The 22,946-nt window shown below is 37.5% G+C and overlaps 1 protein-coding gene across 5 annotated transcripts in view; it reads right to left on the reverse strand.

Annotated features, from left to right (window-relative positions):
* SLC7A2 (solute carrier family 7 member 2) overlaps positions 1-22,946 on the reverse strand; it is a 54,534-nt gene that overhangs the window by 13,017 nt on the left and 18,571 nt on the right. For 2 of the 5 annotated variants that reach the window (XM_053976764.1, XM_053976760.1), the window contains exons 1-4: positions 11,096-11,221; positions 4,698-5,088; positions 3,305-3,460; positions 195-360 (exon numbers count right to left, since the gene is read on the reverse strand). In XM_053976764.1, coding sequence (XP_053832739.1) covers positions 195-360; positions 3,305-3,460; positions 4,698-5,073 — 698 coding nt within the window. In that variant the 5' untranslated portion in view covers positions 5,074-5,088; positions 11,096-11,221. Of the gene's footprint in view, positions 1-194; positions 361-3,304; positions 3,461-4,697; positions 5,089-6,265; positions 6,344-11,095; positions 11,222-22,946 lie in introns of those variants that run through there. The other 3 variants (XM_053976763.1, XM_053976761.1, XM_053976762.1) reach the window with 2 other exon arrangements.

The following is a 22,946-nucleotide window of genomic DNA, read 5'->3' on the forward strand; positions in this document are numbered from 1 at the left end:
GACATTTTTATGTCCAAGCTTGTAAGAAAGAGAAAAATAACAGCAAAAGAATGTCTGAATCAAGCAACTATCATCTTACTTGCTTTGAAGTTTGTGACAAAACATATTAAAACACTAACAGTTTATTATAATGAAGTATGTGTAAGAAAAAACTGCTTGAAATATGAGAAAATAAACAGATTTTTAAAAATTACTCTGTTACTGCAGTAAAGTTTCTGAGATATTCTTCACTTTTCTTCCAGTTGTCAGCTTCACCTTTCACAAAACCAGAAACAATAACGAAGACCAGGACCAAGATGTTAATAGCAGTGAAAATTCTATTCACCCATGCAGACTCTTTTACTCCAAAAGATAAAAGACCTGTAAAATAAAAATATTTTATAGATGTGAATGGCCCATTATACTATTAAAATGGTATTTAAACAAGGGATACATGTAAAAGAAGGTATGTGTGTGTGTATATACATATATGCAAATACTGTGAATAATACTGAAAAAGCCTTACCAGATTTAAAAAAAAACATTATCACAAACTTACTAAACTTTTTAACAGCACGACAATAGGCAAATATATTTGAAACCACAAAAGAGAAAGCTTCTTCTTTAAGGATTTAAAAGTATTTTTAGCAATGGCTGCTTTTTACTTCTCTGAGATGCCAATCCATATCTCTGTTTTATGCCATGGAGTAAAATAGCTACAAGAATTCTATGCTTTGTAAAAATAGATAGGTGGAATATATTCCTTACAGAAGAATTATCTGTTAGATTAAGAAAAGAAGGACAATTATTAAATTAACAATGTAACCGACTGACTCTACATTTTTCAGGGCACATCCATCACAGTAAGTCCCATTTCCTAGTTCATTAATAACAGCTTTAAAAGAAATGAACACCTCATGTTTGTAACACTGATGCATAGAGATTCTAGAAAACAGTCAGATACAAAACACACATGTCTTAAGATTACACAGTAGAACATTTAAACAATCTAAAAGTTATTCCATCGGGATTCTACTTTAGCATTAGATTTTTAACAATTATAAGTGCTAGAGTGTTAGCAGTATAATGGAACAGGCAGTGAGCAGATCAGGAAAAATGAAATACAACTGGAAAATTTTCACAGGTCCTTTGTGCGCTAAGCATTTCCACCAATATCACATACATACTTTCCCTCATTATTTAGAGATTAAGTCTGAAAATTTTAAGCCTCTCAAAATAATGCCTGAAAAGCTTCTGACTCTTCTAATGAGATATTTGCTATCTTATCAGAACACAGAAATTATCTTATGATAATTTAAAAATATCAGGTTTTCTTCACCAATGACATTTTTATTGAAATAGATGTATGCTTTCTTCAGCTCAGTTTTTCCCAAAAAGGTAGTGTCTCAATCAGCCTAATGCAGTGTGAATCCTAGTTTGTGCATTTTTAAAGTCCTTTCCTTATCAAAAAACCAAACCAAAACAGAACAAAAAAAAAACCAAACCCCACAAAAAATAAACCCCAAAAACCCCAAAAATTAAACAAACAATACCCAAAAACAACACACCAAAAAACCAAACAAAACAAAAAAGCCCAAACCCTGGATTTCTGTGTACTTGTCCTTGTGCTTAGCACATAACATTTTCTGTAAAACATCACCTGCTACTCCTGTGACTCAGCTTTACACAGCTCACAATCCAATTACTGTATCATGCTCAGCCTACACAGTCCTGAGCCATTCCCACTGCCCCTCCTTTCAACAGTAGGGAATTCCACCCAGTTCAGTCACTGGGGGTTTGGCTTCTTATCAGACACCTAGAGAGGCAATTTACAGCACAAATGTGAAAGGAGTGAAGAAGGACTGATGGTAGGGATGAAAATACAGGACACAAATGAAAACTCAGTAGCAGTGATGAACAACAGGGGAAATATTTCCCCTTTTTTCAAGAACCCTAATTCTTATGTTCTGAAGAAGCAATAGCAATGGAGAAAACATAAAAGATGTCAGCATCTAAACTAGGACTGTGTAGTTTGGTTTGTGGGGTTTCAGTGCTCTGCTTTGCAGGGTGTTATTTTTTTGTCTCCTTTATTTGGAAGAGGTGAAACTGAAAGGTCTGCTCCAATTATATTCCGCATTCATTCCTAACCCTCCTGAGGACATAAGGGTCTGAACTGGTCATATAGGCAATTCTGAGCCACAAATGTGGCAGGATGCTGGACTAAACCTACTCAAGCCAACTCCCAGATCTTCCTAAGTATAGGAAGCCATTCTTTTATGTACAGAGACCTAATAAATCTTCAGATGCACTGGCCATTCATTCTAGCAGTAGGTAGAACAGACATGTTTTCCTGTGCCAAAAAAAAAAAAAAAAAAACCCACTTAGAACAAGAGAACCAGAGAACAGGTTATATACATATAACTTAGTTTCACTTTCCAGAGAAGAAAAGCTTCTGTTTTGGTTTAATCCAAAGAGAGACTGAATATGACAAGTATATGAGATAAGGGTAAGACCTCTACGGAATATTGAAATGCTTCTAGTATTGCCTGAAAACAAACTGCACACTTCAGAATACACTTCCTGCTTCCTTCACTCCCAGCAGCAGCAGTAACGTTTCCATATGGTAAATAATTGTTAAATGCAAATATGGAAGTAAGTTGCAGTATTTTTGAACTTTCTGATCCCTCAAATAGCATGTAGCTAGCTAGTGTCAGTGGTTGTGATTTAAAAGCATGATACATGAGTAAAGACAAAAACAAGACTTGGAAGAGTAGACAGGAAAAGTATACTCAGGTGTCAAATTTGTCTGTTGGTCCATACAAGTACCTTGGGTTGCCCTTTAGGTCAAGCAAACTCTAGGATAAACAACTGAAGACTTAAAAAGGGGAACGTTATTATATACCAAATAAGTGAACAATGTAGGTGGAAAAACCCCCTTACAAATGCCCACTACATACATAATATATAATTTAAGGAGACCACATCACCAAACTACAGAGCTTAACCTCCAGGCCACTCTGAAAGCATTTATTGGTGATAGAGCCATGAAAACACAGAGAACTGTGTAATTTTCCTGTTACCAATGGTCTGTATAATGGGTTTAATAGAAAAAGCTACTGACAAGGGATTTGTTCATGTCTCAGTTTCAAGAGAAGAGGGTGCATGTGAAAGTTTGGTTGTATACCTTTAATTCACAGAGCCATTGTGCCAGTACAAAATGTGGCTCTGAACTTCCTTAAGGTATTTCCAGTGCAATACCCTACAATTCAGCACTTTTAAGTGTAAAATATCAAATCACCGTAAATTAAGCCATATATTTTCTTACCTGATAAAAGTAATATAAGGAGTACTGCGAAGAAGTCAGGATACTCTGCTAGCCCAGAGTAATTCATTTTGAAGTAGGCACTGAAGAAATGACCAATCTGTTTTCCAAGAAGTTCATCAAAGGTGCCACTCCAGGCTCTTGCTACACTTGATGTACCTTCATAAAACACATGCATCTTTAGGGTTTTACATCCATGTAAACACATGCATGTTTAGGGATACAGCTATTTCTACAGAAAAGGAAACAAAACTAAGCCTGTTGCTACTTGTATTTAAAAAAGCAGAGCCTGTGATGCTTATTTTGCTGAAGAATTTTAATGTTTAAGAATTTTGCTTGTTAACTGGTAATAAGTTTTTCTAGAACCAAAATATAATTTTTTTTTTCTCAAAAAAAAAATTGCAGAAATTACTTCTGTGTCATTTATGCCTGATCCTGGAAGAAGCTTATTTCTAGCTATTTCTAATTCCTATGACATAAAAAGTAACATAAGAAAGCACTTTAAGAAAGAACATAAAGGAAAGTTTGCCCACCTGAAAGTAAAGCAAAAAAAAAAAAATTACTAGCAAGACATATGTTACTAGAGTCTGTATTTAAAATTAATACTGTCTGTGGCAAAGAGTGTATGGGCAAATACAATTTGGCCAATTTTATTTGTATAACTCTCATGAAATACATTTTAATACAATACTGGGGAACATCAGTTTTGTAATGATCTGAGTAACCATCTTGTAGGTACACATCTAAAGCTAGGCATGTTCATATACAATATAATGGAAGTTTAGGACATATTCCTCTGGCAGAAATAATTTTTAAATCCAAAAATGTTATCTCTGATGAATCACTGAAATAGCTGTTATACTATCTGCCACATAAATATTGATTTTATTCAAATCTGGTCAACTTTGTATTTGATGGGATTACCTGATAGGACAGCACTTAATTAGCACAATGATATAGTAGCAAGTTAGTACTTAAACACCATGACTTTCCTGTAAGATTCTATAGTGGAGTCCCTGTAAATATCCTTGCTGTATATATTTAAAAAAAAAAAGCCTATTGATTTTACTGAAATTATTATTTTTGCTGTCCAAAAATGGCAAAAAAATCTTATTTATTCTTGTGCATCATGACAGAATTGTCTGACACAATCTTCATACAAGGTATGTGGCTCATACATCACACTGTTACAAAAATATCTTGCATAAAACCTGTTTGCAATGGTGATGCTCAGAAGGAAATAACCTAATCAAACTACTTTGGTTATTTAATCTTAGCAGGACTAAAAAGCAACAGTAGCTAAGTGTAGAGACGGAAAAGAAAAACAGCCCTAAGTCTGTATCTTTTATCTGCTGTCTCAAAAATCCCTGGGACCGGTGTTTGTTCTTAAGCTTACCTATAATATAGGATAAAACGAGATTCCAGCCAGTGATAAAAGCCCACAGTTCACCTACTGTAACGTAAGTGTACAAATATGCAGAACCAGTCTTGGGAACACGAGCGCCAAACTCAGCGTAGCAAAGACCTGCCATCACAGATGCAATGGCAGCAATGAGGAAAGAAACAATGATGCTAGGTCCAGAATCAGATTTGGCTACTTCTCCAGCAAGGACATAAACACCAGCACCAAGGGTACTTCCTACTCCCAGGGCTATAAGGTCCAGTGTTGATAAGCATCGGCACAACTTGGTGTCCTCAAGACTTTCGCCGCCAATGTTCTTCTTCCGCACCAGACACCGAATAAAGGACAGAGCTGTTCCACAGGGCAACATCGTGGATGTAGAGCTCTGAAATAAAGGAAATTCCAGTATGCAAAAGGTAGTGTAGACTCTGGTGAAAAACAATGGGAAAAAGCATTTGCATAAAGAACTTTAATCACATCTACGTGTTTTGTGACGTTAAATAAGATGGCATGTGCTGTTTCCCCTGGAAACAAATTAGGAATACACTATTCCTAAGTTTATATGTAGCACTTATGTCCCCAGGGAAAGAGATCCATTATCTTTAGGTTTATTACATTGCTGTAAAAAAGAAGAAATTGTTTATAATTATCTGCTAATGGCCACTTCTTAACCACTTCTAAAACAGAAACAGCCTATTATCTCATACATCATAGAGCCTTTTAAGATAAGGATCAACACCAACATAAATAAGGGGGTTTGGGATCTAAAACTAAAACTATAAACAGCAAAAGTTTAAAATACATTATTCTGAGAGTGCCAATTCAATTTCCTTTTGTCTTCAAATACATAGCTTTTGCCTTTAGAATTTGCTTCAGTAAGAACCGCTTCAAAGCAGATTAAAATAGTGTTTCTACTCTCTCACGCACCAGTGAAGTTTCTCAGATCTAATTACCCTTACAATAAATATTTCACATCTCTGCCTAGCAATCATCTAACAAAACCTAATGGGCTAACTGCTCACTCATCCCATGCCAGCTGCAGCTCTTCAATATTCTCAGTCCCCATCACAGTGTGGGATGTGATCAGCTCTAGCATACAAGCTCAGATTCTATGACCAATGTGGTCCTGGAGGCCAGCAGGTGGGCAGTGCTTCTCTGGCACTTCTCTGATATGGGTGCCTGCTAGGAGCAGCAGTGATCCAGCTTCCCAACTAAAACAAATGGTCACTGAGAGCCCAAAGCATTTCCTTGGAAGGGAGGACATGGGCATCCCACAGAAAATAATATTTTAAAGAGGCAACATTAATATACAAGTAGTTCTGTCTTCATGTATTTGGATTGTATTGTTGATGCCTGAGAGTTTGGTAAGAATCAAGCAATAACATCTGCCATTGTCCAAAACTGATGTTTGTCTTTGCATATCTATACTCTGCTCACGATTTATTAAGTAGAACCCTCCTGGGAACTGAAATTCTATTTAATTTAGATGAAGATATTCTGCTGGTTTATTTCTTCCTGGTCTGTATCAGTTTCCCAGAACAGTAAAGGACATTTCTACTCACACTAGTTCAATCCACTAACAGCGATGACTTTGTGTGAAGATGGATAACTCAGTTAACAGTGCTTGATCCTAAAACAGAGAGTCAGAAGCAGAGAGTATCAGGAACTCTGCCATCTCTATACAAGATTGCTTGGGGGAAAAAAATCGAAGAGAGAAGAGAAAGAACATTTTCACTCTATTCGTGTAATAGCTACTCAAGTACACTCAAACATGCCACTTCGGCCTTCAAAGAGCACCCTTAAGAAAAAAGGTCTCTATTCCCTTTTAAGTAAAGGGAATTTCACAAAGGGTAGTGAATGGAATTGAATAGCTGTGGACCTTAATCCCCTTAGAAAGGTGATAGGTGGCCCAGGACGGTGGTAGGAGGCAGACAGGCAAGTTTCCAAAACTCTGCTGCAATTAGGCAGTCCTTTCAGCACACTAGGCTCCCAGAGACAAGAATCTGCCCATGGTACGTAGACTCACTCACTACGATGATTTCACCAGTTACAGAACTGGTGATGATACTCATGTTGGCAGAGATCCACAAATCTTCTAAGGGAATTAGCACTGAACTGTTCAGGTAAAATTCCCTGCTGTGTCTCCTGAGATCTTCAGGAAGAGCAGCCTGAGGCTGAGGCACTCCACTCCCACATATCCAGGTTTATTTTTCCTGAGCTGCACTTAGACAAATATTCTGAGGCCACTTTTTTTTTTCCCCTAATAACAGTTCTGAAGCTGTAGCAACCACTTAGGATGTTATATTAATATGTTTATTAGTCTGCAACCCATGTGATAGGCAGCAACACCCTTGTGACTCCATGCTCTTCTTAGCAATTTCAATGTTACAGAAGCATAGTATTTTTTAAGGAATTATTTCTCCCTCCCCCCAGATAATATTTCATTTTATAATTCATTAACAGGAAAAAATACTCTGGCAGATCTTGTTCTCAGACCACTAAGGAATTTCCAAGACTCTTGTTATTCAAATGGCATTACAGATTGTTTTGCTTCTCTGCCATTTAGGACAAGAAGTCCTGAAAATTGTACAGCCATTTACTGCAGTAAATGATATTATATTATGGTTATCTCTGCTATTATATGCTAATATCTCTGGATATTATGGTTTTCTCTGCTGAGAAGGAATCTCTGTGGCAAAATAGGAGGAGTTTTTCTGCTTCTGATTTCTGCTTCTTGGGGAGAGGAAGGAGGCTAGTTCTTGCTAGCTACAAGCCAGTAAAAGACACCTCTTCTGAAAGAAACCCAGCCTTTCTTCTTTAGCCTTTAGAAACTGGAACACAACCAAAGACAAAGTTCAGTATACAAACTTTGTGTCTGTAGAGGAAAAAACCACACATCATGTGCGTGGCAAACATCTCTTTGTAAGTACATCCATCCTAACATGGACTTGACAAACACATGTCCTTTTACAACAACCACTGTAATCCAGCACATCTTCCACAGTTTCCTACACTTAGTATGCCTAAACTCATAGCAAAAAATGCCTGAACCCTGTTTCACACTTCTGTTGCTGCATGCCAAGTGCAGGACTGTACCTCAGGCAGTCCTGTACCTCAGGACTGTACCTCAGACTGTATCTCAGCCTTTTCAGATTTGGCTGAGACATTCCAAGACTTCACACTTGATGAGACAGTGCAGCAGGAAGAGCTGATGAGCTTACGAAGCTATTTGGCTTCACTCAGGACCAAATGACATAGCTCTGAGGCGACAAGTGTCCTCAGAAATAACTGACAAGTGTAATGTTTTTCTGAGGTGTCCCTTATAAAGCAGATCCTTTAATGCACGACCCCTGAAAGAAAACAGCCTGAGCAATGGCTCACTGCTGACGTGTGCTGACTCACAAGCAGTTTATCAGAACACTGAGGCACAGCACATCTAAAATACAAACCTATAGGAGCAAAGAATGCAACAGCTGGGTGTGCCTTTTGGTGGCAGCATTGTCCTAGACAAGCTTATACTGACCACCGCCACGCACTCTTATAAAGGGTCTTATTCCTGCAGACTCACAGATCTTATTCCTGAGTTTGGACAAATATCAGTTTTCTTTTCTGCTGATCTTTATGGCAGAGAGGAACATGGAGTAGGGTAAATGAGCACATTTAAAATTATCTTTCCTATTAGCAGGTTTCAGTATTTTCCTAACTGCTCTTTTATTCTTCCTCCTTTCCCTGCTGCAGCCTCACCCTGCCTCATCCTAGCACACGACTGTGGGCTCTGCTTCATCTTGGCCTCTACTGTTGTGAGCTCTGCCAGTGCTGGCCTGGGCCCCTGCTGAATGTGCTGCACAGCTGAGGAGCACTGGCTCTGCTCTGAGCCTTCCTAGGAAGGCACATTTGACAGCTTGGGAAAGGGGGTTTTTGAAAATTACAGTGGGCAATCAATCAAGAAGGAAGTGAGTGCTTTTGAGGCATCTCTGGTGCACCTGTCCTACATTTCTTGGAGCAGAGTTGGATGGATACCTGCCTGCCTTTTAACAGCAGTGTTAGGCATGTTGCCTGCAAGGACCACCAGTGGGCTGTACTGTTCATGCAGTTTAAACAGAGAAAATATTGAATCCTTATCTTATACAGAGTTTAAACATAGGCAATGAGTTATAAGAAACCACAAAGGAAAAAGCCCTTGCACTCACCAACAGTATGCAGTTATTTCTAATGAAGGTGTGGAAACAACCTGATTAGTGTCTCATGCAATCCAAACTGTGCTAGGCTCCTCTTTGAAGTCTGCTTTACAGAGAGCACTGTGTCACAAGCAAAGCAAGTTTCACTTTGTCACTAGCAAACTGTGAAGTCTGCTTGTTACCGACGCTGGCACGCTCCTTCGGCTGCATACAACTGAGATGGCAGATCTTTGGCTCCCCATGTGCTGGGTCACCGCACTTCCGAAGGCTCTTTTAGGACCAAGTTTTAATTTAGCTACAGGTTACGCTTTAAACACCGAATACACCTCCAACAGTCCTTTAAAAAAGGCAGGGCTCAGTTCAACTGCCTTAGACTTGAGGACCAATGACCAGCCCTTATGGAAACCTCCTCCTTCCTTGAACGAATTCCTAGAGAGAACTGCTAAGCTATCCACACTACCGTTTAGTTTTACCCCTTCAACCACCTTCAACAAAGATACAGGCAGGAGAGGAAGACATAATTTAGACAGGAAAGGAACTTGACAGGTTTATCTAACAGGGGGAGAAAAAAACAAAACAAAACTTTCTTATGTCTGGTGGACTTTCACAATATTTGTCAGAGTACCTGAATAAACAGGTATTTCTCTAATCCCTTTTGTTTTTTATTGTGTTGGTTAATTTTTTTCTCTACAGCATCTGCTGATAAAAAGTCATCTTAATTTCAGACTCTCCTGGCCAATTGTAAACCAGATCACTTACTACTTGTCCACTACACATCTGAATGCCAGTCCAAGATGAGCTCAGCCTTACAAGTCATACCAGCTCTTTGATCGTTAGGATAACTAGGATCGTTTAATCTGTTGTTAGCCCTCTTCTGTCAGGAAATGTCTGGTGTCAAAAAATTTGTAACTAAAAACACAATGCAAGGGACGTCTCTATCTGCAAAGATTATATTAATATTTAAACCTCCTTTGACTACTTCACAGTCATATAAAATCTACCATTTCTGCAAAGTATTTTTCATGTAAAATAATCTAACCTAGCCTCCTATCCCACACAAAATTATAAAAATATGTGGATATTGGAGCAAAAAAAGGTAACTTACATTTTGTGCCAATAATTTTATTTCCATTAAAATAAAATCTCATTTTGATTGTCTCATACATGGTTTAAGTTAGTACACATTAAACCCAAACTACACATGGGAAAATCCAAAGTTTTGCTGCAGTTGCCATTCAACTTTTCCCACAAATTTTCCCATTAAAAATTCTTACGAAAAAAACCATAAAAATCTCATATGGAAAGCAAATGTTATAAAGCAATATGAAACCTCTGAAAATTTTAGAACTGTTGAGATTTATGTTTAATGATTTTTGGAGCCAAAATAAAATATTTTACTCAAAACTATTCTGTTGAGCTAGGATTATATTATATACTATTAATTTTAGATGCAGTAGTTAAACATTTTAAACAGCATACCAATTAAGGATAAACTACTCCATTAAGTTTGTAACATATTGAAAATGGGAAAATATAAATATATGCTGGTTAATACACATTAATTTAGCATATTTTTTTCAGCCTCATTTTTCCTGAAAAATTAGTTATAAGAAATGCATATAAGAAAATTTTATGCATTTTTTCCATGTAGCGTTATTCAAAATTGTAGTATTACATTTACTAGATCTTGTGCAATAATATATGAAAGTAAGATCTTGTGAAATAATGCAAGTAAAAGAATACAGAGATGAAGCAAAACTAGGTATAGTCTATGATTTGCGTGTGTGTACACACATGCATAGCCATTATTTTTCTGCAAGTGTCCTAAAAATTCATGTGGTGCCCAAGACTTTCACAAAACTCCTAATGGCTTGAAATATTTAAAGTAGCATATTTCAATAATAAACCGTAAAACTGGTTTCTGTTACAGCACCTGTAACAGAAGTATAAGATGCATAAAAGGGAAAAGCAAAGCAAGTTTTATCATTCAAAAAGTAGAAACACCTTCTAGTCAGACTGGGAAGGAAAATATAACTGCATCTTCTCTATATTAACATAGAGTCTTTACCAAAGATAGAATAATGGTATAATCTAAACAAACTGCATACCACAGCTCTTGCTACTCAAACAGCACATATGTTAAAGGCAACGTTTCCTAAGAGAACCTAGGCTGCTTTCAGGTTACTTCTTTCAGCAGTTAACTTCATTACTAACCTGATTCAGAGCAACTTCTGCTGGGCAAATTTCTGCTCCTCTTACTCAGTCCCGAACTCCTGCTGTCATAAATGGAAGAGTAATGACTTAAAGTGATTTTATTAAAAGACTTGCTTTAAAAGCCAGCTGCAGATGGTGTGGGAGCCCTCAGTGTTGAGGGGTGGAGGCTTGGCAGCCCAGGTGATTGGAGGGCTGTGAGCTGGCCTGCTATTTGCCCAACCAAGAGGCAGGGACGGAAGGAGGGAATCTCACTGGCGTTCAGATAAATCTTATCCACTCTTCATGTCTTCATGACACAAAACCCAACTAGAATGCCATTTCCTGCATTTAAAATGCCTATGTCAGGGAAACTAGTTACACATCCTGAAGGAAATGCATGGGGGAATCCCACTCTGATACACTTCTATTGCCCTTGTGAAAAACAAACCAGTTTTGAAGCATATTGATGGATGTTTTGCAATGTTTTGAAACCTGAGGAAATTTTAGAATATACAAATTTTGAAAGTATTGCTGTGGCTCGAAGCAACACAGAAGGCAGTATATTTACAGAGATGGGTTAGGGCCCATTCTGTTGAATGGGGTAGATGTACCATAGATGATCTTCTCCTTTATATGGCTTGAAATGAAAAATGCTGAAGACTGGACTTAGAACAAGCCAAACATTCCTATGACACAACCAATAAATTAGTTTCTTAAAAACTAGCTTCCAGAATAAACCAAACCCCAATGCATAATTTACAGCTCTATTTTTATTACTTCCAATGGCACATAACCCCACTCCAAACATGTAGTAGTATTTCCAGCCAGTATTGTTCACAGCATATTGTTTCTTTCTAAATACATGTTTCAATCACTTTATTTTTGTTCAGCTAACATAACATAAGCTGTGCAGAGACAAGTGCTATGCTTCTCATCATTAAAAGGTCTTTCCTAGGGAAATATGTAGAGAAACATGCTGTGTGGCAGCCCGTTGCAACTTTCTCTCAGCTTTTAGTTTTCCCTTAGTGTAAAGTCTGCCAGTGCTCCAGAAGCAGAGCACTTTTTGCTTCATGAATAGCCCTATTTCCTGCAGCCACACGCAAGGGAAGAATACAAGCTTTCCTCAGCTCTCCAAGATCCAAGGAGAAATGCATCCAAGAAAGTGTGCTTCACAAGGATGGGCTGTGTTTCAAGACCAGGAGTCCAGCTTATATTATCCAAGCCAATTATCGTCTTACAGGCAAAAACATATTAAGAGAAAAGGTCTTTTTTTGCTGAAGGTCTGCTGATGACAATGCTAATGCTTCTCCTCGTGTTGACCTCATCCTTGTTAAAGATGAACTTTATCTCTTTCACAGTTAATACACAGTCAGAAGATAGAAACAAGAAGTTATGCCACAGGTTAGGTTTCTTGTGCAGAAATGCATGACAATCACTTTTAAGGAACATCACTCTGTCCTGTGACAATATCTAGGCATTTTTTTATCAAACTAGCACTCTAACAAGTCCATGAGTGACTCAAGAATTACTCAGATGGTTCTTGAATATCTCCAGTGAAGTAGACTCTGAACCTCTCTGAGCAATCTCTGACAGTGCTCTGGTCACCTGCACAGTAAAGAACTTATTCCTCATATTTAGCTAGAACTTCCTGTGCATTGTTTTCTGCCCATTGTCTCTTGTCTTGTTGCTTATCTCCCATGTGTGATAACAATTAATCCCTGGTTGCACCAGTACACTTATAGATCATTACAATGACAGGGCTGGGCTGCTTTGTTTTGTCTGATTCTCTAAAACTTAATCCTGAGAACAGTAGCACACAGAAGCTACACTGCTAAAGGCATTCAAACCTAGACCCCTCCTGGCTCCCAGTCAAGAGGCAGGGAGCACGGTGGCTGGTGAAATAAAGTGCCTTACATCTGTTCCACCTCGACCTAGCACACTGTGGAGTAAATCAGTATATCCCCATTATGCAGTGTTTGCATCAAAGGTCCCACAGACAGACACTCAGACATAGTTTCGGGTGTGTTTTCAGTAACATGTGCTCAAAACTACAAGAAGATCATGTTGCCACCCAGCAAAGGTCATTTTTGTAGATTCAGCTGAGAGGTGTATTTGTATGGCTGAGGGTGTGTGACAAAGCAGATGAGAGAGATGATCATAAAGGGCTGGGTCTAGTGGGGGATCAGTGAAGGATGCCAGATGTGCAGCTCTTTGGACAAGACTAAGCAGAGTGCTGTCTGGTGGCAGCTTCCCGTATAGCATACCCAGCTGCTCTCTCAGAGGAGACTGTTGTTTCTCTCCAGGAAAGAGCTGTGGTACGTCCACTTTCTGGCTCCTGATTTCTTTCCAGTTACAAATACAGCTGTGTTTGGACCAACAACATTAAGTTCTGACTTTAGAGACTTTTCTGCTCCTTAGCAACTCTATCACTTGAATTAATCTAAAGGGCCTCATTCAAGAGTTCTCTGATTTACATACCCCAAGGACTTTTGTAGCACATTCTTTGCATTAAAAAGTTGATCAGGAATTCTCTTCTTGCCAGGAAGCACTTGGCCATATTAGAGGGAATGAACTGAAGGACAAAATTATCTTATTTTATTTTCCTATGGAAGGCTCCTTTTAAGACTTTCCCTTAGAGTATTAACATATTTTTATACAGTTACGCAGAAATTCATCTCAGGGGATTTTAATTTTACAAAAAACCCCAAACAAATAATTTTGAAACTTGCACAAACTGAAACAGAGTTCTCAGATGCCCAAGTGACAAAGAATTTAAAAGCTTCTCTATTGTTGATTCTGACTTGTCTCACAGGCACAGCCTCACAGCTACGGGCCAAAAATCTGAGTTTTACATAACTAGACATGTTAACTGTGCACACGCATATCCATGTGCTTGTCCATATAACTCACCAAAGTTAAACATGAACAAAAGTGCTTGCAGGCCCAGGCCTTAGTGAACCATGGCAATCTCTCCACTTTGCAACCAGCTGTAACAAACTCACCTTTTGTCATGCACAATGAAAAAGAAACACAACATGTATTGTACACTTTGTGCAGCTCTGATGGGTTATGAGAAGATGTACTGGTATTCATAAGAGGATTCATCAAGTAGCCAGCAAGAATCTTTTCAAGATAAAGTAATTACATTTTAGTGGCTCTGACTTGTGGTTTTGAGTATAAAAATCCAGTGCAATCTGTGTGCTAATCTACACATGATGATCATAAACATTCAAGAGAGAAAGAATCTTTATCAAACTCAACAGTAGTGTAGGCTGTCTCTATAATTTTAGACTGGATCATTTCTGAAGAGAATAAATTACAATTCAACAGATTTTAAAGGACTTCCTATTTATTAAAACAAAAATATATTTATATTAGATTGCTCCTCATGGTTTAAGCAGATTACTGAAACTAGTTCCTACAAAATATTGTACAGATTAAAATAAAATTATCACTTACCAAGTACCTCAACTTTTCTTTAATAATTATTTTTTTCAGTTTGTACTTGGGAAAATACCTCAAATCTTGAACTTCTGTACAAGAAATTTAATACAAGTTATAAAAAATAAATACATACTACTAGACTAATCCAGGCAGGAAGAGTAAACCTGAAATCCTGCATCATTTCATATGTAGCAGGAAGAGGGGCTACATTAGCACAAATTCCAGTTAGTTTTTTAATCCAGGAATGAGTAATTTAACTTAATATTAAGCATGTCCCAAACAGCTACTAGCTGCTGTTTGCTGAATTCCAAATATTCCCAGGGGTCTAAAGCAAATTTTTGTAGCGCTGACTCACATACTGTCCCTAAGTCTAAAATCAGATTTTTTGAGAAGGAAAGTAACTATTTAAAGCCACACTATCTATAAAAAAACCCCCACACATACTTTTTTAGCCTTGAATGGAGGATAAATATAGATAGGAAATTTAGATTTAAAAGTTTGTAATATATACAAAGGAAAACCAAGAAAATCACAGTTAAAACTAAGACTTGAATTGAAAATAAACTATGATGCTATGTCTTGCCAAAACTGAAATGATTCTCTTTTGCATCTCCCTGGACATCTGGGAAAGGTGTGTCAGATGCAGCTCCACAATGAAGCTTGGGAAGGAGCAGGAGAAGGCTCCTTCCCAGGGCTTCCACCAGCCAGCTGAAGCATGAGAACACTTCTCCCTTAGAGGCAGGAAGTTACAAACAGGCTTTCAATAAGAGCAAGGAGAAAGAGCTAACAGAAAACAAACTATTAAGGCATGGTGAATTTTTTTGCGGTGTAAGCTATTGGGTAAAATCTTATTCTGCTTTTTTTTTATAAGCCTGTTTGAACTTACAACATATTGGACTGAAGCAAACATTAAAAAAAAAAAAAAGTATTCAATTTCTGACAACGGTCCATGTTTGAGCCAAATGTGTGATTGCACAGCTAAAGGCCACTTAAGTAGGTAATTAGGACATGTCATAGAAATCAGCCCAGCCTATGAAAATTCAGCTGACATTTAAAAGTAGTACTTAATGTCAAAAAAGACAAAACACCAAGCTTTTTTACCCAAATAATGAGGCTCTGGCTTATTAATTATTAAAAGTTGTATTATCATGTACGGAGATAATAGTTTTTTCGTTTTTCTGAATGTGCTTCATTTATAACTTTTTAAGGTCACCCTGTTCTAGTTATCGCTTTCTTAACTACCGGAATTAACCAACTGAAAGTTTATTTCCCAATCCTTCTATGATATAGGACTTCTTTTGACTTACTGTTGTCCACCCCAGCTAATTAATCTCTTTCCTCAGTTTAAAATCCTTACTTGGATTTTTTATTGCTGGAATATTTGTGAGGGTGTTTTTTGGGTTTTTGTTTTTTGGGGTTTTTTGGGGGTTTTTCTGGGGGTTTTTTTTGTTTTTTTTTTTTTTTTTTTTTTTTGTGGTTTTTTTTGTTTTTTTTTTTGTTTTGTTTTTTTGAGGGTTTTTTGCTTGTTTGTTTGGTGTTTTTTTTTCCTGTTTTTTTTTTTAATTTTTCTTTAAAAATTTTTCAACTGGAAAGACTAAAAAGTATCTTTTTCCCTGTGTCAAAAAGGGAAGTCTTTCCAGTTACTATCTTTAATTAACATTTTTTCCTATAAAAAACAATTTTGTCCAGAAAATTTCTATTAACTCCATTCCTACTTAACAATTATTTTCCTTTCTGGAAAATGATGTGAAGTTTGCTTTTTCCAATTACTCTTTTTAATCAGTAACAGAGCTTTACCTTTCACCCCATGGTTACCAAGTTTTCAGTAACAGCCTCTTGTGTAAGACATAAGCAAAAGTCTCTCAGAAAGCAACATCAGATCAATTCCCTATATTCTGTTCGGTTGAAAACCTGACAGAACCAAAAAATTAAACTCTGAAAAACTAGTAGAGATATATTTACAAATACCGTCTTGGATATTAGGAGAGATGCACAATGACTGCAGGATCAAATTTAAGTCCCAAAGATTTCCCTGATGAAAATTTTACTGATTTGCACAAAAGCTGGTGATTCTCTAGAAGGGACTTAGACACTGGTTTTAAAGTAGAAATACTGAGACTCTTTCACTTGCATAAAATCTTGAGGTGGCTTCTAGAAGTCTATAAAATCTGTACTTTTAAAGGCTTTGCCTGTGTGCTCCTGGGTGCTTCCACAAGGGAATTGAAAAGCCAAAAAAATAGCCTAATTTCATGGTGCAAGAGTGGAAATTAAGCAAAGAACTAATGATTCACCTAATTTTTCTCCCTTCCCAACCTCAGATGGCTGGTTTGATGGTTTAGGTAGCACCAGCTCCAGGGGTTCCTACTCTGCTGGGGCTGTCCAGTCCCATCCCTCTCAGCCCACCTGACCAGTGCACCATACACTAATGGGCTCCAGTGGGTTTTTTGTTTTAAAAAGCAATGTAATTAATATTCTGTGTTGAGTCACTGAAAATAGTTTAAAGTAACTCAATTTCATATATATAAAAAAGTGGCCTTTCCCCCTGTTATCTGTGGGGGCTAAGAAAGGAACATGAGTGAGTGAAGAAGAAAGAAATGCTGAATATATATAATTTAAGACTAAAAGAAATCACAGATGGTCCCAGAAATAGCTTCACTTAAAAAATATCATGGAGCAGGGGAAGGAAGGGAATTCCTAGTACACATCTTATTTGTTTCTATATGAGATTTTAAGGCACATGGAAAAGATGCCATCTCAAACAGTTTACAAAAACCCAACAAAAAACTAGGTCTAATCAAGGTGTCACAACTTTCTCATAATGGAACATCTAAAATGAAGCATGTTTTAATTATCTGCCAATTACAAGGGTTTTTTGAAACTTAAGTTTGCTTTTTTTTTTTGCTTATAGAAATCCAAGAATTAGATGCACATTATTTATATTCCATATTTCTTTTATCTTAAGTCAAAGGCAGTAAGAATTAATTTAAGAGATTCTTGCATAAAAGTTTTGAAAAATCTCCTTTGAAACCAAATATTACCATGACATAATGGCTAAGTATTTAAATTAGGATTCTTCACTGGATCTGTACTGGACTTTAAATATTAAATCAGAGTTTGCTTCCATTCTGTGTGCAAATGGAACTGGGACGTGCCCAGCACCACTGCCACATATTGCACACACCAGACATTATATGTCTGCTAAGTGCACTGCCGTGATTTATTTTAGGTTTATACATCAGAACAATACAAAACAACATAAACTGAAAGGGTTCGTTTACACAATATAAATAAGCTGCATCTGCAATGCTTAATCCCAGAAGCATTAAACAGCATTCTGTGGTCTGAAGTTACTGCTGTTAAAACCACCCCCAGATTCCTTGCAGGTACTTTCTGCATCATGCAAAATCAAACACCACTTTTTTCAAATATGAAATCTCCAGAACTATAAGTCCCTGCAAAATAAAACACCACTTTTTGAAATATGAAATCTCCAAGACTGTAAGTCCCTGCAAAGTCACTAGAGCAACCCTGTTACAGAGTACTACCCTTTGACATTAAATGTGGATGCTCTAGACAGACATTCTCAATATATACTGTACATATCAAGGTCATATAAATCCAAACATCTAACATGATTTATAACTGAGATAACTAATGCCAGAGCATTGCCTTTTCATTCTTGGCTTTAAATAGCACCACTACATTTAATGCATCAGGAACAGAGCTTGAAGAACATTACAACCTTCAACTGGGTAATTTTTTGGAAAGACTTTCAAATTTCTCAGTATTTTTTAAGCAAGTCAATATAGAGCTTGACTGCATATAACATCTCACAAGTAGAACATGACTAAGACTTCAAAACACAGTAAGAACCAGTAGTTGCCCACTCAATAGTTGCCCACTGAGATCTTGCTCACAGATTTCCAGAGCAGTTAGCAATAGGTACAGCAAGTGACTCTAACCAGGCTTTCCAGAGAGCCTGAACAGGCTGCAGAGCTCCATGATGTAACATAACAAAGCACTGCAGTCTGCAAGGCCCTGTTCAACATTTTCTGAGGGTACACCAAAAACCCTCTGTGAACTTCCATTAAGAAAGAAGTATCTATTTTATTTTAATAAAATCACAGCTATGCATGACACTTGCATAATCGTGATGAAGGTGTGCTTTCAGATCCATGCAGATTTGACGTAACATATAAAGACTGAAACATTGGCAAATCTGCCTGAAGAAACCAGACCTCTTGGAATAAATCCACATTCAGCAATAACAGGACAATAATTTCAGCAGAGCATTGAAGAAGCACAAGTGCTGGTTCATAAAGCAATGAGTGTTCTGCAAATAATAAATAAAATATAGAATAACACAAACGTTTGAGAGAAAATCCAACTCAGGTGTTCATGTGTGTTTCTGTACTCCCAGCCAGCCAGCACAATAGTTCTTTACTTGCAACTTTATCTTCAATATAAATCATCTGCAGGTATTGAAAAAGCAAACGATTTAGCAGTTCCACAGTTTTTCCAGGAGGCAGTTCTACTTATAAAATCAAAAGTCATTTGAGCATTAAATTGCATTTACTCTATCTATGAAGTTACTTTGTTGACTACCAAATACCCCAGAGGAACAAACCAAATGAATGTTGCCTGCAGTAATGTACTTGCAATACTAACTGATGATGTGCCAGTTAAATACTAGCAAATGTGTCTTCAGGGTAATTTGTGTCACATAGCAAATAGGAAATTGTTGGGACAGCCATTACTTCTCCCTCATGAAGATAGGGTGAAATACAGTTTTCCAGTTTTATTTTGTTGTGGCAATAGAAGGTCCCATAAATGTATAAGTTTTTATTCTATCTTCAGCAAACACAAAGCATCTCAATAAACATTCTATACCACCTCCTCCCCTCAGTAACTTTCTTCCCTTGCCACATCCAGTGATCCTGAGTGGCATGACCAACATCAGACTGAAAAGGTCAGGGGAAATCACACAGATCATTTCCTCAAACATCCTCTTCTAACTAAGATGTACTGAACATAAGCAATACAGACCATCAAGCCCATTTAGTTACCAACTTGTCATATATTATATGTCTTCATATATTTCTTTTTTTTCTTATCTTTCAGTTATTTAAGTGAAACAAGGTATTTCTCCCCTTATTTATTCCTAATCAACCACTTTTTCTAAATCAATACAAAAATTAGCCTCATCCTCAGCCACCCTGTGAATAAGTTGTGGGGAAAATCCCATAGAATGCTAGATCCTAATACAGCCAAATATATTTGCTTAAAAAAAAAACACTCCAAATGCATAAGTCAGGCCCTCAAAAGTCCAGACACTGCAATAAGTAGAATACCTGTTACCAAGGAGATATCCTTCCACATATGTTGTGTGTACATGGCTTTGTGTGTATTCATGAGTGCAAACGACATTATTTCCCAGTTCCTACTATGCAAAAAGATACTTTTATTATGACTGGATCACAATTTTGGAGTACAAGTGTTCTGTTTGCTTACTTTCTTCTCATGAGCTCTGGAAGCAACAACAGCAAATTGAGTTCTGGCTACCTGTGTGAGCAGAGGCCACATCCCATTCCTTACCTGCCCCAAGAGAAAAAGGAGGCCAGGACAGAATCACTATCTCAAGAGCCAAACCCAGAGAAAAAGTTGCTGGCTGAACTGCAATGGTCTAGGAAATTACAGGCAGGAGAGATCAGACATCTCATTTTAGCAAAAAGCTTCTGACATCAGGTATCTTGTTTCATAGAGTAATTTGAATACAACCCCTTTGGGGTAAAATACTGAATGAAAAATGTCATAGAAATTACTTCTGATTTCAAAATGCCACCACTCCCCTTACTAGTACTAGATGGAATATTTCACCAACCTACTGATTTTTATTGAACCTGACCATTGGTTAGTATCACCTGTAAATGATACATGTTTCCATAGTGCAAAAAAATTTGGCATGAAGAGTAAGTACATATTCCTCATGCAAACACTATAAAAACATGAAGCTTTAATTGTTCTACACCAGCAACAGATACTCAGAAATTAATTCTGTTACACAAAATTATTATAATCAATGTCGAATCCTTCATGCCTAATCTAAAAAAAAAAAAAAAAATCTTCACTAGTTTCAATGATAATCAACACATCAGCAAGAATACCTTGGCTAAGACCCTTTCTCACCTATGCATAGCTTTATTTGCCTTCAGAAAATGCCACTTTGGCATGCATTTGTCAAACTATTGCTCTTTATTTCTGTCCCTAGAAACTTAGCCAGCAATGCACATGCATATCTCATGCATCTCAATTTCCAGCAGCTGAACAGGCTTAAGAAGAACCAAATGCTCCCTGTGATTAGACTCCCATAACTTCCAGCTACTTTCCTTTATTTCCCTGTATTTTTGACCTTTTCCCACATTTCACATACATACTAGGTTCAAATTTTCATTATTTTCTGCCTACTTCAATCATGATTCATCGGACAGGAAAATACTAAGATACAGTAATTGCTCCACTATGAAAATATTCTTGAAAATGTTTTAAATTGCTTCTAGTTATATAGTAAGAATTGGTTTTTTTGGCTCAAAAGAACCCTTAACATAATTCTAATGTTTAGAAGAAAAACAATTTAGAAATACTTTGATGATAAGAGAAGGAAAATCATTGCTGTTCTTCCGCATTTTTCCACTGAAATCTAAAAATAATAATTCAAAAGACTAAAATGCCTCCAGTTTCACAAACGTTATGTAGCCTTCTCAAACAAACCATCTAGAGTTCAGCATCTGTTACTTAACTACCTAAAACATCATCTATCAATTTTTTTGGTAAAGAGGGGGGGAAAAAAGAAGAAAAATGCAGCAATTACTAGTCTGTGCATCATCCATTAGTAACAACATAATTCTTTCAGGTTATTTGCTCTGCAATAAACCATTTCTCTTCAGAAGAGACAGAAAAGGGAGAAGAGGTGGAGGGGTGGCCCTTTATATTAGGGGGGTTTTGGATGTCATAGGTATTGCAACTAATGATGATGAAGTTGAGTCCTATGGGTAAGAATTAAGGGGAAGGCCAACAAGGCTGACATCCTACTGGGAGTCTGCTATTGTCCACCCAACCAGGATGAAGAGGTGGACAACTTATTCTATAAGCAACTGAACAATGTTTCAGGATCATCAGCCCTTGTTCTTGTAGGTGACTTCAACCTACCAGACATCTGCTGGGAACTTAATACAGTGGAAAAACAGCTGTCTAGAAAGTTTTTAGAGTGTGTGGAGGATAACTTTTTGTCACAACTGGTGGGTGAGCCCAGCAGGGGAGGGACTATGTTAGACCTGTTGTTCACAAATAGAGATGGACTGGTGGGTGATGTGGAGGTTGGAGGCCGCTTGGGGCACAGTGATCATGAAATTATAGAATTCTTGATAATTGATGAAATAAGGAGGAATATCAATAAGACTTCTACGTTGGACTTCCAGAGGGCAGACTTTGGCCTATTTAAGAGATTCATTCAGAGAGTTCCTTGGGAAACAGCCCTTGAAAACAAAGGAGTCCAGGAGAGATGGGTGTGCTTCAAAGCAGAGATCTTGAGGGCACAAGAACGGAGTGTCCCTGTGTGCCGAAAGATGAGTTGACGAGCCAAACAGCCAGTCTGGATGAGCAATGAGGTTTTGAAAGAACTCAGAAATAAAAAAAAGATGTATCATCTTTTTAAGGAGGGACAGATTTCTCAGGAAGTATTTAAAGGAGCTGCCAGGGCATGTAGAAAAAGAATTAGGGAGGCCAAAGCTCAGTTTGCACTTACCTTGGCAACTTCTGTTAAAAATAATAAAAAAAGGTTTTACAAATATATTAATAGTAAAAGGAAGGGTTTATATATTACTATTAATATATTTACAAATATATTAATAGTAAAAGAAAACAACCTCGGTTCCTTATTGGATGAGGCAGGCAACCTAGTAACTAAAGATGAGGAAAAGGCGGAAATGCTTAATGCCTTCTTTGTCTCAGTCTTTAGTGGTAAGACAGCTTGTCCTCAAGACAACTGTCCTCAGGGGTTGGTAGGTGTGGCCAGGGAGCAGAATGGTATCCCTGTTATCCAGGAGGAGGCAGTCAGAGAACTGCTGGGACACTTGGATATTTATAATTCAATGGGACCAGATGGGATCCACCCTAGGGTGATGAGGGAGCTGGCAGATGAGCTTGCGAAGACGCTCTCCATCATTTATCAAGAGTCGTGGCTCACTGGTGAAGTCCCAGATGATTGGAAACTGGCCAATGTGACACCCGTTTACAAAAAAGGTAGGAAGGAGGATCCTGGTAATTACAGGCCAGTTAGCCTGACCTCAGTACCAGGTAAGATAACGGAGCAGTTCATACTGAGTGCTATCACACAGCACTTACAAGATGGCCAGGGTATCAGACCCAGTCA

The sequence above is a fragment of the Vidua macroura genome, chromosome 4, assembly GCF_024509145.1.
Source record: "Vidua macroura isolate BioBank_ID:100142 chromosome 4, ASM2450914v1, whole genome shotgun sequence".
In the NCBI taxonomy this organism is placed as follows: domain Eukaryota; kingdom Metazoa; phylum Chordata; class Aves; order Passeriformes; family Viduidae; genus Vidua; species Vidua macroura.